At 37.8% G+C, this 15,818-nt stretch overlaps 1 protein-coding gene across 2 annotated transcripts in view; it reads right to left on the reverse strand.

Annotated features, from left to right (window-relative positions):
• TRIQK (triple QxxK/R motif containing) overlaps window positions 1-14,433 on the reverse strand; it is a 59,147-nt gene extending 44,714 nt beyond the window's left edge. Inside the window, exons 1-3 of one of the 2 annotated variants that reach the window (XM_019614151.2) lie at window positions 13,391-14,433; window positions 12,060-12,191; window positions 787-867 (exon numbers count right to left, since the gene is read on the reverse strand). In XM_019614151.2, the coding sequence (XP_019469696.1) occupies window positions 787-847 (61 nt within the window). In that variant the 5' untranslated portion in view covers window positions 848-867; window positions 12,060-12,191; window positions 13,391-14,433. The remainder of the gene's footprint in view (window positions 1-786; window positions 868-12,059; window positions 12,192-13,390) is intronic. The other variant, XM_010709130.3, reaches the window with a different exon arrangement.
• Window positions 14,434-15,818: the final 1,385 nt, after the last annotated feature.

Genomic DNA, 15,818 nt, shown 5'->3' on the forward strand with positions numbered 1-15,818 from the left:
GCCTTTTCTTCCCAGACAATTACAGTTTTTCTGCATATTTAAACACAGATGTGGCTGCTTAGCAACTGTAAAACAAAATCATTTACTTAAGTAATTGAGTACAGGTTAAGATATTTTAAAATACTGTATCTGCTTTATAATATTATTTTACACCTGGAGTGACAGGTGTCTAAAAATAAGTTATTTACCTATGTATTTAAACTATGGAAGAAGGATTTGGGTCTGCTGTGGGTGCATCTCCGTTAACATGTGTGTATGTGTTTGCATACTTCCACTCAAGTTACCTACATTTACAATGGGTAAAGAGCAAGAAAAAAATTGGGAAAAGAAATTTCAAAAATGTTAAAACAATCTAGTAACGTGAAAGTAAACGTAAAATCCTATCTTCATTCAGTATATCAAAAATTGTTATGAGAATCAACGATATTCCTTTTTAGAAACATTCATATTTAAAACTGGAGACAAACAGAAAAATACTGAAAATTCCAATAGTTTGAAATATCACATTGCTACCCAACTGCAGCATTTCACTACCAGTTCTAAACACAGACTGAGGACTTTAAATAAATAAATAAATACACAAAACAATGCCTGCATGAAAGGTTTTGCTGAATGGACTAGTCAACATATATAAAAATTGTTTTCCTGAAGCATGCATTACCTTGTATCACTTGCAAACAACACAAAGCCTTTGAGAAGAAATAATACATTTTGTTAAACCAACTTAGTCCAGCAGCACAAAACAGATCTTTTTTCAGCACACAAATTTTTTTTCAGATATCTTACCTATTTGTTTCCTGTATTGGTCAACAGGAGTTCTTGCTGTAGAGGCATCTTTCTTACCCATTGTTTTCAATTCCAAAATCACTGTCAGTACCAGAAAGAAAAAAAAAAAGTCATTACTCCTAAGTGACTCATTAAGGAAATCAATGACTTCTAACATCAGAAAAAGAAAACTGTAGCAAAAAACAATTCCTAAATTGTCCACAATTGCACATGACAGAAGCCTACTCAGAGTACAGTGAGATTCTGGATTTTATCATAACCATTGTAAAAGCTATTAGATAAATTCTAAATATACCTTTTCCTCGTGGCATGAACTATTAGCATTACAGAATGCCTGTTACTTTAAATTAAAAAGATTTAAACTGATGGTACTGTAATTCACCACTCAGTACCATTGAATTTCATTCACTTTTTTTTTTTCTTTAGTAAATCACACAGTGAAAGCGGTACTGTGAACTTCTCCTGTTGATGGCAAACACAGCTACAGCTGGCCAGGAACCTGAGGCAGGACCAGGCGGTGCATGCACCCCCAACTGGGTGCACCCACTCAAGAAACCTATCAGGTTTCCCCCAGGCCACCTTGAACACAAGATCAGAGCAGATACCTAAAGTAGAGCAATAACCCCCGCTCTCCCACATTCTTGCCATGGCCTCAAGGGATCCACAAGTGGAAAGCAAGTGAAGACTGGAGGTCAAAACTGGGTCTGTGCCCATTTTATGCCACTCTGCAAAAGCACTAACATTTTAAGCCACCCTCAAAGTATTTCAGTAACAACCACAAGTGAAAGGACTTCTTACATCTCTCAGCACAGATGCTTGGCATTACGATTGCAGAAGGGACTGCACAATCAAGCTGCTTAAAGGCAGCAGCAGGAACAAACTTTGGTCAAATGACCTTGTGTAGCCACAAACTGACCACAGATTGTGCACATATGGCCTTGAGGCATACATAGTGGTTTCACAGTAGGCAGAACCAGCTAGAGAAGGATGTACAATCAAAGGAGGTTCTCCAGGCCCTGCCAAGGCTGCTTGGGAAGGGTGGCAGCTGAAGGCCCTGCAGTGCCAAACCTAACACAGAAATGCAGGATGAGTCCCTGCTGAGTGGGCTGCGAAGCGTCACAGCCTTCAGCAGCCCCAGGTATTCCATTCATACTCAGAGATGAGGATCAAAGTAGAGGATAACACCAGTGATGTGTGCTTTTAAAACCACAACACTTCTTTTTTTGTGTGTTTACCTATTTTATTAGCACATACCTATTTATTTTAATCTGTTTATTAACATACAATGCCAAATGACAAAACTGAAGCAAAGGAGATTGAATGCTCCTTAATTTAAGGGGTAAGACACAGGACTATCAGTAATCATTTCAAAGGCATGCAGGAGTAATAAAAAGGTCTAAAAGAATATTATTATTTTTTTAATCAGAACCAAAAACTCAATTACAGCCTTCTAACATTTCCACACATCATTGTGGTTTGATTCAGAGAATATTCCCATTTCATCTAAAATGTACAAGCAGTCAGCTGTAACCAATTGGTATTTTTCCCCCTCTATTATGTTTCCCAGCTACTTTCTTGTCTGATATTCTCACATAAGGTTCCCATCATAATAACAGGAATGGAAAAATCAAGGTAACATTCCAACTTGCAGCTAGTTGAGGAGATAACAGATACGCTTTACACAGCAAAACTAGTTCTTGGCTTATTTTATGCCACTGCAAGAAACTGTTTTTGACTTTCCTCTTGCAATTTCAATAGCCTAAAAATGTTTTGTAACAAAATGTCATCTGTGAAAGATGTTTGCAGTCTTTGCAATGTCAACAAAGCAGAAGAAGAAACCGCAGACAAAAAGCAATAATTCCCATTATTTGGAACAAGGGAAGCCTACTTTGCAGAGTCTCAGCTCGTGTGACTCAGTGCTGCAGACCCCAGCACCCAGAACCTGCAAACGCTGCAGATCTCCTTTGTTCTTCAAGGCCACGCAGCCAGCATCCCCTCACTGCCACCTGTTTGATGACTGGATAGCAAACTCCTGAGAAACCCATGGAGATATTAGTACATACAGCCACAACACCTAATAAGATAGCTATTTGCATAAAAGATCAGCCACCATTTAAAAGGGGCTGATAGATGTGGAAGGGGAATAACAGACCTACGTTAGCATGTACGAAGTCAAGCCTGTTTTCACAACGTGATTACTCAGGGACCATGGCTCCTCATGTTCTCCTATGAAGATTCCTATGTTCCCTGAGGAAGTAACTTTCTACAAGCCAGAACTAAACTGAAGTATGGATTAATAAGAGATTATGTACTAATCTTACTGTAGGAACAGCTTTGAATACAACTTTCTGGTCAGATTTCTGTACTGGAAAAGCCTGGAATTCACAAAGCAATCTGAAAAGCTCCATTCCCCTCTTTAAAGTAGCAATAATCATCCACAGTTATCAGCCACCTTCACTTTGCTGAAGGAAATGGTTGGACTGATTTCAGATCATTTAAAGTCAACATGAGCTCTCGAGGTTCTTCAAAAGAGAATTCTAAGAAAATGAAGCAAGGTTCACTGGAATGTTTTCTTGTTTATTGCTATTTCACAGATATTACAATGTCAAAGGATCTCTTTGTTGTGGTTTCCTTAATTGTTTTTCACCATCTTTCCTCCTGTCTAGTATTTCACTTTTGAAGGCTTACACTCTCAGAAGATTCTGTTCCTCCTATTCTATTCATTAGCAGTAACTGATAATAATTAATACAGAAAATAAATTGCCTATTATCACATCTATCTTTTGATAGCATTTTCTGAGTTATAAAACAGTTCTGAATGTCCATCCAAGGTCTGACCACAAGAGCATTTAAATCTCAGTGCACGATTCTTGAAGAAAACACAGCCTGTTTCATCATTAACAACAAAGTAAAGCTATTACATTACTGAAACAGATATATACCATGATGTACTTTAAAACCAACTTTAAAAAAATATAAAAACAATTAAGTACAGGGACTGTAGCACAAAAACATCACTTTATGCGTTCATGATACTCATTATTGCCCCCCTACTCTGCTTTTCTGCCCACCTAAAATGGTCTTGTGAGATTCCACCTAGAGTACTGCATCCAGTTCTGGGACCCTCAACACAAGAAGGACATTGATATGCTGGACTGGGTCCAGAGGGGAGCCACAAATATGATCCTCCCGTATGAGGACAGGCTGAGAGAGCTGGGGCTCTTCAGCTTGGAAAACTGAAGGGCTCAGCAGGACCTTATAGCAGCCTTCCAGTACCTGAAGGGGCCTACAGGAAAGCTGGAGAGGGACTTTTTATAAGGACATGTAGTGGCAGGACGAGGGGAAACAGCTTTAAACTGGAAGAAGGTAGATCTAGTCTAGATATTAAAAAGAAATTCTTTACTGAGGGTGTTGGCAACTGGAACAGGTTGCCCAGCAAGGTTGTAGATGCCCCCTCTTTGGAAGCATTTGAGGCCAGGCTGGATGGGGCTGTGAGCAACCTGGTGTAGAGGGAGGTGTCCCTGCCTATAGCAGGGGGTTGGAACTAGGTGATCTTAATGATCCCTTCCAACCCAAACCATTCTATGATTCCATGGTGCAAAACAAATCGTTAATAAAGCTTAAAATGTCTACCAGTGAACACACAATGACCTAAACACATGTATATGTACAAACTGTCTTGGCAGTGATATCTGACAGCCCACTTTGTCTGTATACTTCAACAAGCTGCCCTCATATTAAAAGAGGGTACCTTAAAACAATAAAAATAATCAACAGAATAACTATTTTTGTAGTTGAAATACAGTCAGTTGAGAGAAACACTAATAAAGAACCATTACAGAATGTAAAAGCACTGCAGTAAGTCATAATTGAAAATGTAGTTGAATATACTATATCTGCATATATTAAGAAACATGTTATCTTTAATTAAAAATGGATATCAAAGTTAAAAAGACTTTTTCCCCCCCCATTGGAAGCAAGGCAGGTTAACAACTTCACCCATAACTCAAACCATTTTTTAATATGACTCAAAGCTTACTATCAGTGAAAGAACTGATTTCCATTAGTTACTTCCATAGATGATAGCTTAATAAATAATTCTACGTCCCTTACAAGTTACAAGAGAAAAAAAAATAGCATTTTATTTTCCTCAGATTAAAATAAATAAATAAATCTAAGGAAAACCTTCAATTCTTTAGGAACATCAAGTTATTTCAAGGAACGGCTAGCATTGCATCTAAAGCAAGAAGCTGACTGCAAATCCATATTTTAGATGTTATTACCATTGGTTATTTTAACTGGATTTTTGTGTACTAACTAAGCACAGCAACTGAGATCTGTGCAACTCAATAGAAGAAATTTAATGAAAGTAACCAGCATATCAAATTGCAGGAATAATACAGCTGAATACTTAAATCACACTTTGGTCAGGAATAAAAGTTTTAAAAGCTTTACTAGTACCTAAAAATCATTCACTGACTGATCTAAACATGTCTTATGAATAAGTCTTTCAGTATTCCTTACTCTTCCTCTGGAAAGTTCCTCTCCAAGGTTGGGAGTATTTCAAAGGAAACAGTCCTTGCCCCTAGCTTCTTGTAGAATCCAGCTTTGTAAAGATTATTTTTTTAATAAAAGGATTTAACACATTTTTAGTTTAAGCTTGGAAGTAGAGGAGGTCACTTTAAGTCCAGCTAATTTTGGAAAATTAAACAACAAATAAACCCAAACAGGATTGTATAAATTCAGGTGGAAAAAGTGTTGCTCAAACAATCCTAACAGTGTAGATGAGTATGACAAACACTTATACATCCCAGGATTACATCCATCTGGGAATTACAACCTTTTTTCTGCCATATGTCAGGATGTTTGCTTCATGTAAAAGTAGGACCAAAACCTCCCCTAGGTACCTAGCATTTGGTGGGTTCAATTAGGCCCAAATATTTGCATTTGCTCATTTAGCAGGAGGTCTACTTACTTTTGCAAGGTGCAAGATGTTTTTGAATATCTGAAGAGTTGAAAAGATTGTCATTAAATGTGTTCAAGACAGCAAGGAAAAATAGTGAAAATGTTCAAGATCGCAAAACTCAACTAAGATTTTTTGAAAGACTTCACACTGATGTAAATTTTTTAAGCAAAAAGACTTAAAATTGTCAGAGGTTCTTTTGTCACCCACAGGAGTCTGCCACAGCTTCTGCAACAACCAGCTTTTTAAAACATGACTCAGGCAGAAGATATTTGCATAGGAATTGGTTTTACAGTATTTCTCATTAAAAGCACGACATTTTGTAGAAGTTATTAGAGAAGTTATCTCTATTTGGAGAGATGCTATACGCCTTACACTTACTTTTCATTATTAGAACTTGTTCTCTCTTTTCAGAACCAAAAATCCCTACCCATTTCAGAGCTGAACAACCCATACCATCTGTGAAACACTATGCACATTTTCATATGAAGGCAGATCTTCACCTGAACAAATTTAAAACTACAAACTTTCAAAGCTGAAAGTTTGTTTGTTTGTTTGTTTTTTGTGCTAAGAATATGACAGTACTGGTGCATCAAGGAATTCCCATGAAAAAGTTCAACAAGGAAAAAAAAAGCATACATGTAGTTACTTCCCCCTTGCCAGACAGTTCAAAACACAGTATTTCCAAGAGGAAAAAGTAATCCCTGCTAAAGGGAAAATTATACAATAAATTACACCATATGTAGCTTCTCAGAACTAACATTCTTCAAAATACCATAATCTGTTTAAACTTTCTGGGGTGAATTCTGGTAGAACTCTGAGGTCAAAGGGTGGGAAGACATCCAGGCAGGCACCCAGCCCACCCTTAACTCTGCCAATAGAGCTAAAACTTCATTGAGCCACAAGTAACCACAGGAAACAATTATTTGTTGTGTTTCAGTGAGGCAGCGGCAGCAGAAGTTTGGAGGTACTGCTAAATACAGGCAGCTTGATTGTTCCTTTGATCGCCACACGCATACCTTCAGCATTCGTTTCCTTTGATGAAGTAGGGAATAATTTACAGAACAGGTATAAAGCGAGAGGTCAAAGACCTTAAATTTAAAAATCAGCTAAGTCTGTCTAAGTACTTCACTCTTAATTTGTTATGAAGTTAAAAATCTTGCATTTCATAGAGCACCATGTGGCAACACTAAGCTCATATTCCTACAGACCTCAGAAATTCTGTTTTGCTCTGCTGGATGGTAGAGAAAGGGAAGAACAGTTTCTTCTTCCTCTTTAAACCAGAAAATAATCCTCTATTGCCTATTTCGTTGCTTTTGGGAAGTGACACAAATATATTTTTCCAGATGTTACCAATTTCCTGGATTTGCCAGAAGTCACCACTTCTCAGTGCTTTAATAATATACACTTGCTAATTTCTCATTTGAAGATTTTAACCTTAGGCTCATCTTCGATGGAAGTAAAATTCTTATTTCTTCCTTAAATTAGAAGAAATATTTAGTGAGAAATCATACTTTAGCATATTCACCTTACACTTGATGTCACAACCACTCAGAGGACAGAATGTCTGATTCACAATCTTTGCAATATAGCAAAGTGGGATACGATCTTCAGTGAGAATAAAAGTAGTAACTTCTTGAAGCTATACATACAGGAAAAGAATCCATATCAGTTAATTTTTTTTTTCCTTACCTTTTTATGTTCTTCTGGTACACATTTCACTGCAGTGTAATATGTCTCATCACACATGACTTACCATATCATAAAATGGCCTGGATTGAAAAGGACCACAATGATCATCTAGTTTCAACCCCCTGCTATGTGCAGGGTCGCCAACCAGCAGACCAGGCTGCCCAGAGCCACATCCAGCCTGGCCTTGAATGCCTCCGGGGATGGGGCATCCACAACCTCCTTGGGCAACCTGTTCCAGTGTGTCACCACCCTCTGAGTGAAAAACTTCCTCCTAATATCTAACCTAAATCTCCTCTGTCTCAGCTTAAGACCATTCCCCCTCACCCTATCACTGTCCACCCTCGTAAACAGCTATTCCCCCTCCTGTTTATAAGCTCCCCTCAAATATTGGAAGGCCACAATGAGGTCTCCCCGGAGCCTTCTCTTCTCCAAGCTAAACCATCCCAGTTCCCTCAACTTTCCCTCACTGAGAGGCACTCCAGCCCTCTGATCATCTTAGTGGCCCTCCTCTGAACTCGTTCCAAGAGCTCCATGTCCTTCCTGTACTGGGGGCCTCAGGCCTGGATGCAGTACTCCAGTTGGAGCCTCCCAAGAGCCAAGCAGAGGGGGACGATCACCTCCCTCTTCCTGCTGGCCACCCATTTTTTAATGCAGCCCATGGCTTCATGCCATGATAATTTCTAAAACTGTACAATCTAATGATTGTCTCACTTCTTACCTTGAGCAAGCACACAAAAGTTGAAAGCAGGCTACACATAGCAGCAGCAAATAAAATTTCAGCCCACGTAGATCTAATTGTAACACTTCAGCCAAACTGAATTATTAGCTCTATTACAAAACCCAGTATTCGAAAGGACTTAAGAGGTAATCTTTCCATCCACTGTTCAGAATGAATTTTTCTTTCCTTTTCTGAAACTACTGCAGCTCAATAAGTACTAAATAGACTGATCCATGAAGGAAGAAAAATTGTTTGATGGCCCTTTTGTTGTCTCACATGCTGTAATAGGCATTCAGGAAAGCAGCTTCAAAAAAAATAACCTATTCTAGTCACCAGGTGAAAGAAATGTTAAGTGTAGAGTCCTAATTTGGTGGCTTTAGCATCATCATTTTCTACTACTTTTCAATAACTTATTAAAGACAGAATAACCTGCTCATCTTCTTCACAAAGACCAGAAGATGAAGCTGACATGCATCTCCTTAGCTTATTGCAATACATCATTTTTGTATTTTTCTTTAAAATTTCAGAGGTGTAAAACAACAGCAAAGCAGAAACTATAGGATTTAGCACTAACACAGCAAATGTAAAGTTCAGCCCTTCAGCGCTTTCTAATGAGCTTAATAGTCAGCCTTAGTGAACAGACCCGCAGATGTTAGAGGCAGCATTTTCAAAAACAAGCCCTATTCTACTGGTTTTTAAGGATTAGTCCACAATTGGGTGAAGAGTTTAATAGCTTAAATAGCATCGGTTCAGTAGTTTCCAAAGTAGTTTGAAACAGCCCAAGCACGCTCTCGGCAGATTACATCTAAATTACTCAAGTGTTGGCTCTCACGAAACCTACCTAGAGAGTCCATCTAAGGCAATGATTTTTAAGATAAATAGCGTATAAGATATCATTGCTTGAAGAGGCTTATGTTCTATTTGGGGAAAAAAAAAAAAAAAAAAGTGAACATAAAATCATTGATAACCATAAAAAAATCTGAATCTTGAAGAAAAAAAACTGAATTAGAACTGTATCAGAAGCAGGATAAAACCTTCATATAAGGAAATTTTGACAGATATCAGAAAACGTGGTAAACTTTTGTTGCCACATTTTAAGGCAGAGAGAGAACACGCATGGACAAGAATAAGCTGGGGAGAAAAGGCAGCAAAAAGAAAAGATCATCATGCAGTAGAACACATCAGTTGGAATTATGAGAATTATGGGAAGTTGCCTGGTACAAACATTTGTGCACAGCTGCCTGGGTCCTTTCCACAACTTTCCCTGTAAGAACACAAGATGGGAGAAGACTGGGAACAAATGGAGATACAAACTCCTTAAGTTGTGTTTGTGTCAAAGAAAAATAAATTTTTGCTCATTGACCAGAAGAAGGTCAAAGTAGAGGATGGCACCAGTGGAGATGAACATGCAAAGAAAATGTAGTCATTTAGATGACTGAAGTCACGTGATCACATGAAATTGTACATACCATAAATATATTTGTGTAATATAATATTAAAAAGAGAGACATATGCTGCCTGAAGTAGAGCGTCGTAGACTGCATACAACCAACAAAAACCACGGGAGCATGCAGTAAGACAACATCAGGCTGGCTTTCATGCAGACAAACAGATTCAACACCAATCAGCATAAGAAACTGCAGATTGGTTCTCTGTCTGGAACAACTGCTCAGTTCAACTTCCACCGTAAAACTGTACCACTGTGCCTACCACACACTGCACACTGTCACAACCAGACTCATGAAGTTTAAGGAGAGCTGGATCAATGTTGAGAAGGAATCTGGTTTGCTTGTTTCTACTTTAAAATACGAAAATATTTTCATTATTCGCACTAAGCTCGACTGTCATTCTGGCTGTTTCCATACTGATTTTTCTTTTTAATAAGGTGAGTTAATGCAATTCTATATTAATGTTGTACATCACAAACATCTTTCCAGCTCTTGGCTCTTCCCGGTACTGACAGTGTTCAGGTCAGGATGCTCAAAACCAGACAAGTTTGCCCAGAGAGCAGCTTCTCTGAACATTTTCTTACAACCCCATTCCCCCTCTTGTCAGCCTCCTCAAGATACAGCACAGATTCTACAGACTCCTTCTATGGTCAGGATACAGAATTGAACAGAGTCTATACAATATGCACAACTTGTGTGCAATAAATGACAGAATGCAAGTGCTTTGGATTCTTCACTCTGCTTATATGGCTATGTTTTAGTACTGTACCCACATTTAGATCATAATGTCCATGGGTATATATAAACATACATGAAGATAAACAGAGTCTCTTCTCATGTAGAACTGGAAGAATGTATTCAGAAGCTTTGCTTTGTAAATCATTTCAGATGTATTTTACTGAAGCCATAAAGGATATTAGCAAGTGCACTGGGACCTTTTGTTTTAAATTATTATGATGTGTTACTTTAACAGAAGTTACAAATATTATTTAACCCCACTGGTGTACTTAAAATGAAAATACTTTGAAGCTTTTTTTAAAATAGGTTTTGTCTCTGTAATAATAATTTTTTCCAGAATACCCTCTTCCTACTTTGCCTGTTAGTCTGTTGCTCTGTATAGTCTGTAAGACACTGAAATAACTCAGACTTTCAAATTATCCTGTTTTTCAGAATAAGGTTAATACTAAACTAAGAATGCTCCCTTAACCTTTTTACTCCAAATTGCAGAAAGATTCATTCACAAATTACATGGCATATGTCAAAAAATTCCAAAGAAAGCAACATCCACTCTTGCTTCGACCATTTTATGAATGCAGAGTGAAAAAACTCAGATTATCAGCTGCTAAATTCTTTGTGCGTCCACTAAAATCATACTTAAATTTAATCACACCTAAGTCTAAGGTTGGAAAAAAAAAAAAAAAATTATATGAAGCTTTTCATGAGGCATTCATACAACAAAAAGGAAACAATACCTTCCACACTCCACCTAATGAAAAGAAATAACAAAATCACAGGGGTGCCGAGCACAGGCTCGCTGAGCACTTCCACACCACTTACATAGGAGGGCCTCTGCCACAGCCTGCAGAACAGCCATCTAAGAGACCTTGCTGAAGCCCTGCATGGTAAGGTAGACACGTACTCAGAAGCGTTACAGCAACCTTCAGTCCACTTTCAAGTACCACTGCCATTAGCAGCAGTAAGCCTGCATCTTCAAAGTTTTTTTCAGGAGGTGATTTTTTGAGAAATTAGAACTAGATACAGCATCCCAGCATTGGTACTACCAAAGGGATTTGGTTTGCTTTCTCATCTCCACCCTGATGTATATCAGCCCCTTTTGTCACTGCTCTCTACCAGAACCACCTCTGGCTTTACAAGCACACTCAAAGGTAACACTGGTAGAAGTCCCCATGAGCACTCACCCGCTGGCAGTGACCTCCAGCCACTGCTTTTGAGTGTTGGCAGCTACTCAGCTCTTTATCCATTTTATTATTACTCATTTTTAAATTAATTTTAGTCTAATAACAGTCAATCAATGGCCTAATCAAATTTCACTGTTAGTTATACAAGTAGTGTACTTTCAATTTGACAGCCAAGACACAAAACCAAAACAAATAATCCACTGCTCCAGGTTAACTGTTTCCTTTTGGCAAGGACGTCAGTAATACACAACTGGTCTTGCAATAAAGTGATGCAATCTTAATTGCAGGCATCTTAATCAGCTCCACACACAATGAGTTCAACACTAGAACTGCCTACTGGACAATTTCAATGGCATACTCACTACACGACAGAAGGATTTATGAGCTTTTAGGCATGACCATTTCTAAGCAGACAAAACCAGGAGAAGATGGCAATAGGTAAAGCAAAGCAGTGAAACGTCCTCCATGCTGATTCAGTAGAGTAAAAGGTGGGAAACACAGGTTATCAAAAACAAAGTCAAGAACACGTTCACCTGAAACTACAGTGGAGTCTCATCAGCAAACTGAGTGTACCCCAGAGGCTTTCCAATGCTGCTGCCCACCGTCTCTAAGACATGGAAGAAAGATGGGAGCCCCGTTCACAGTCTGTGCATCAGCTCCATCTACTGAAAAGTAGATTTGGGTTAAGGAGAAAGGAAGCAGACTCTAGTGACTGAGATACAGGGATCGTGGGCTCTTCCCTACAGACTGCAGCTGGAGTTGGGAAGAAGGCAACCAGCTGGCAGCATCTTAAACCTAGCATACCAAAGGCTTCCAGAGCACATCTGTCAGAGCCAATAATGAATAAATTTGAGCATATGAGTTTGTAGAATTGAGAACTTCATATGTACAGATTACAATGAAAACACAATACATGAAAGCACGAAAAGCTACAAAGGCTGACTGATAATGTAAATGTGAAAGAGAATTACCATGGGTAAACTTAACCTTTTTTTCATTTACATCACACAGCACAGGCAGAAAGAAAACAATTCAAACTTTAAGATCTACTACACCTCCAACCCAATTTGTTTCCCCCTCTACAGAACAGAGTTCACAACATAAAAGGCACTTAAAGGCACTCTGTTTCTTTTATTTTTTTTTATTTTCAGTGGGAAAAACATGAGGAACAATGTAGTTTTCTGACTAAAGGCAACCAACTACAGGCAATACAACGTAGTCTTTTACTTCATTGTCTTACTTAAGAATAGAAATAACAGCATTAGCAGCTGGCAACAAAGTGGCCTGGTGTACAGAACGATGTGCTTCAACTTGCCCTCTGGAATTTAACTTCCCAGTTCTACTCTCGGCATCGACTTAGTGCTAACCTTTGCTCTTCTACTCATGCTCATTGTCATTTCTGGTATAAGCACCTTCTCCACTTTAAGCTTCTGCTGTCGGAAGTTTTTTCCCCATTTATTCATTTCACCAGCTCAACAGCTATTTCTGGATTTCTATTGTAGCCTTCCTTTCCTGCTATCCATTTTCCCTCTTGACTGGGCTTGCATCCACTAATTCAACACAGTATATCTTGGTTTTGATGGCAAACAACTGGGGCCCCACTACAAAAAAGATATAGAGCTGTTGGAGTGGGACTAGAAGAAGGCCAGTCAGATAACCAGAAGGCTGGAGAACCTCTCCTATGAAGAAGGTTGAGGGACTTGAGCTTGTTTAGCTTGGAGAAGGCTCTGTAGAGATCTCATTGCAGCCTTCCAGTACTTAAAGGGAGCTTATAAGTAGGAGGAGAACCAACTTTTTACATGCTCTAAATAATGATAGAACAACAATGAATGGCTTTAAACTAAAAGAGAGGAAATTTATTTACCTGGACTGGTGAGGCACTAGCACTGCCTAGAGAAGCTGTGGATGCCCCATTCCTGGCGTTCAAGGTCAGGTTGGATGGGGAAGCCTGATCTGGTGGGTGGCAGCCTTGCCCACAACAGGGCACTGGAGCTAGGTGGTCTTTAAGGTCCCTTCCAACCCAAGCCATTCTATGATTCAATGATTCTATGAAGGATATGCAAAGAACAATCACAACACACGAATGAACAATAATAATAAAGTTACCTGCTTCTTCTGTGTCAAAAAATACTCCAAGACCACAACTGATTATTAATGAGCCACAACATAAATTGTGTTTCTTTATCTCTTCTACCAACAACATCATGATGTTTATGTTATGCATAATACTGCAATGATATATGAGTTCATCAGCTTGCTAACTAAAAACAGTTTCACTGTGTCTGTGATTGATAAACTACGGAAGTATTAAAACATTAAAAATGTTAATCTTTGTAATAATCCCCTGAAAAGTTCTTATATTAATTTAAACCATCGATCATTTTAATATTTAATCATCGCAGACTTCATTTGAAATGAGAATCGCCATTGCACTGAGAAGCACTTCATTCTTTATTTTAAAATATGATCAGCTTATATGTATTCTGTAACTCTCTTTAATGTTTCTTTCGCAATGAAAAATAAACCTGCAAGAAGCAAGTGAAAAAAAAAAAAATTACAGTAGAATTTGTGGCAGAGAATATACACTTCTATAGTCCTGCTTCCCAGGTGTAAGTATATTAAAATACTAGTATTGAAAGAAAGTCAGAAAATTGACGGAGAATTGTGTCACGTTTGCTACGTACCTCCTAACATAAAAACATATCAATTTACTTTGGTCTTAGCAGATGATCTTAACCGAGACAATGGTAACCTGTTTTTTATTTTTAAATAAACTTTTAATCTCATTGTGTAAAATTAGCCTGCTTCAGGAATACATAAAGACTTGCCAAAGTATTACAACCTTTCCTGCAATTCAGTTTGTTTTGTCCAATTAAAAAATTCAGATTAATATGAAAATATCAGGAAGTAAAAAAAAAACAAAAAACAACAGCAAGAACTTCGTAGTTATGAGAAAAATCTCAAGGAAACTATAATTAATTGGAATTCTAACTAATCTCATCTGGTTTATTCCAAAAGATTTTTAAGATGTCCTAAGAAAAATTCATAGTACCAAGAAACAAACTTCACAAGAAAACCCAATCTAAAAGTCTTCGCTGCACAGAGAATAAAGCAAACAACAAAAGAAAACACACCAGTTATCCTGTTTGCTGGAGGTACTGCCATTTAGTGCTCCGAACTTCAGCCCTCCTTCAACACTCAGCTGCAAATTTCACTCAAATATTCAAACAAAGCAAATCCTAGATACACACTGGGTAGTATAAGAGGCTGATACATTAGCTTAATTGACCAGGTCTTCACTTCCTATTTGTGACTAATATTGGGTTAGAAGATTTTCTCATACCTGGCATAAAACTTGGCACGCAAATTAGTTCCCTTATCTTAAAAAGCTGCACAGTGTAACAGCAAGAGCTGTGAAGAAGTCATAAGCTGGCAGAAGCGCACGTGGACTCTTTCAGCATGCAGTTCAAGTTAATAAAAATTTTAAAGGAAAACAGTATTTATGTATGATTTTACAAAGAAATAATATACATGTCTGCATATTTCATTTCACTGAAGTCTGTTTTTACGGAAAGAGGTTTGGAAAAATCTTGTTCATTAAATATGATGCAGTAATTGAATTCAGCAACTCAACTGTTTGCATCTGAAGCTGAAGGGTAATCCTGTTTTATGGAACTTAACAGACAAATATATACAGACATGTATGTCCCAGCACATATACAGATACAAGATTCAATTCAGAAAGTTTTGCCAGTGAGCAGAAATCTCCATTTCAATAATTTGTTATAATTTTCCCAATCCTAGATATTTGAAGAACCCCCAAATCTGCGGAGAAACAAGGGCTATCGGGTTAGTTTTTTTGTTTTTTTTTTTACTATATTGCCTCTGCTGATACTAAATTGGTTTCTTTGTCTGAAACAGTATTGCAGAATCTTGTTGTAAACTCCACTTGATTAAATGAAGCAACAGAACCAGTGATTTTGGAAGGGACCTCTTGAGGTTATCCAGTCAATGCCCGTGCTCAAGCAGATCGAGATAGAAGACTATTTTATATTATTTTATATTATTTATAATATATTACTATTATATTAGTATATTATTTATAGTAATTTATATTATAAATTACTAAGAGGATTTACATACTGAAACAAATAACAAAGTGAGCAACTGATGTGATAACTCTCTGTATTGGTGTGATTAATTTCTTTAAAAGCTAACCCTTCTTTATTTTCTGTTTGCACTTAGTTCACTGGCCTATGTATGCTTATATCTTCATGCCTTCCATAAAGACA

The sequence above is a fragment of the Meleagris gallopavo genome, chromosome 3 (assembly GCF_000146605.3).
Source record: "Meleagris gallopavo isolate NT-WF06-2002-E0010 breed Aviagen turkey brand Nicholas breeding stock chromosome 3, Turkey_5.1, whole genome shotgun sequence".
In the NCBI taxonomy this organism is placed as follows: domain Eukaryota; kingdom Metazoa; phylum Chordata; class Aves; order Galliformes; family Phasianidae; genus Meleagris; species Meleagris gallopavo.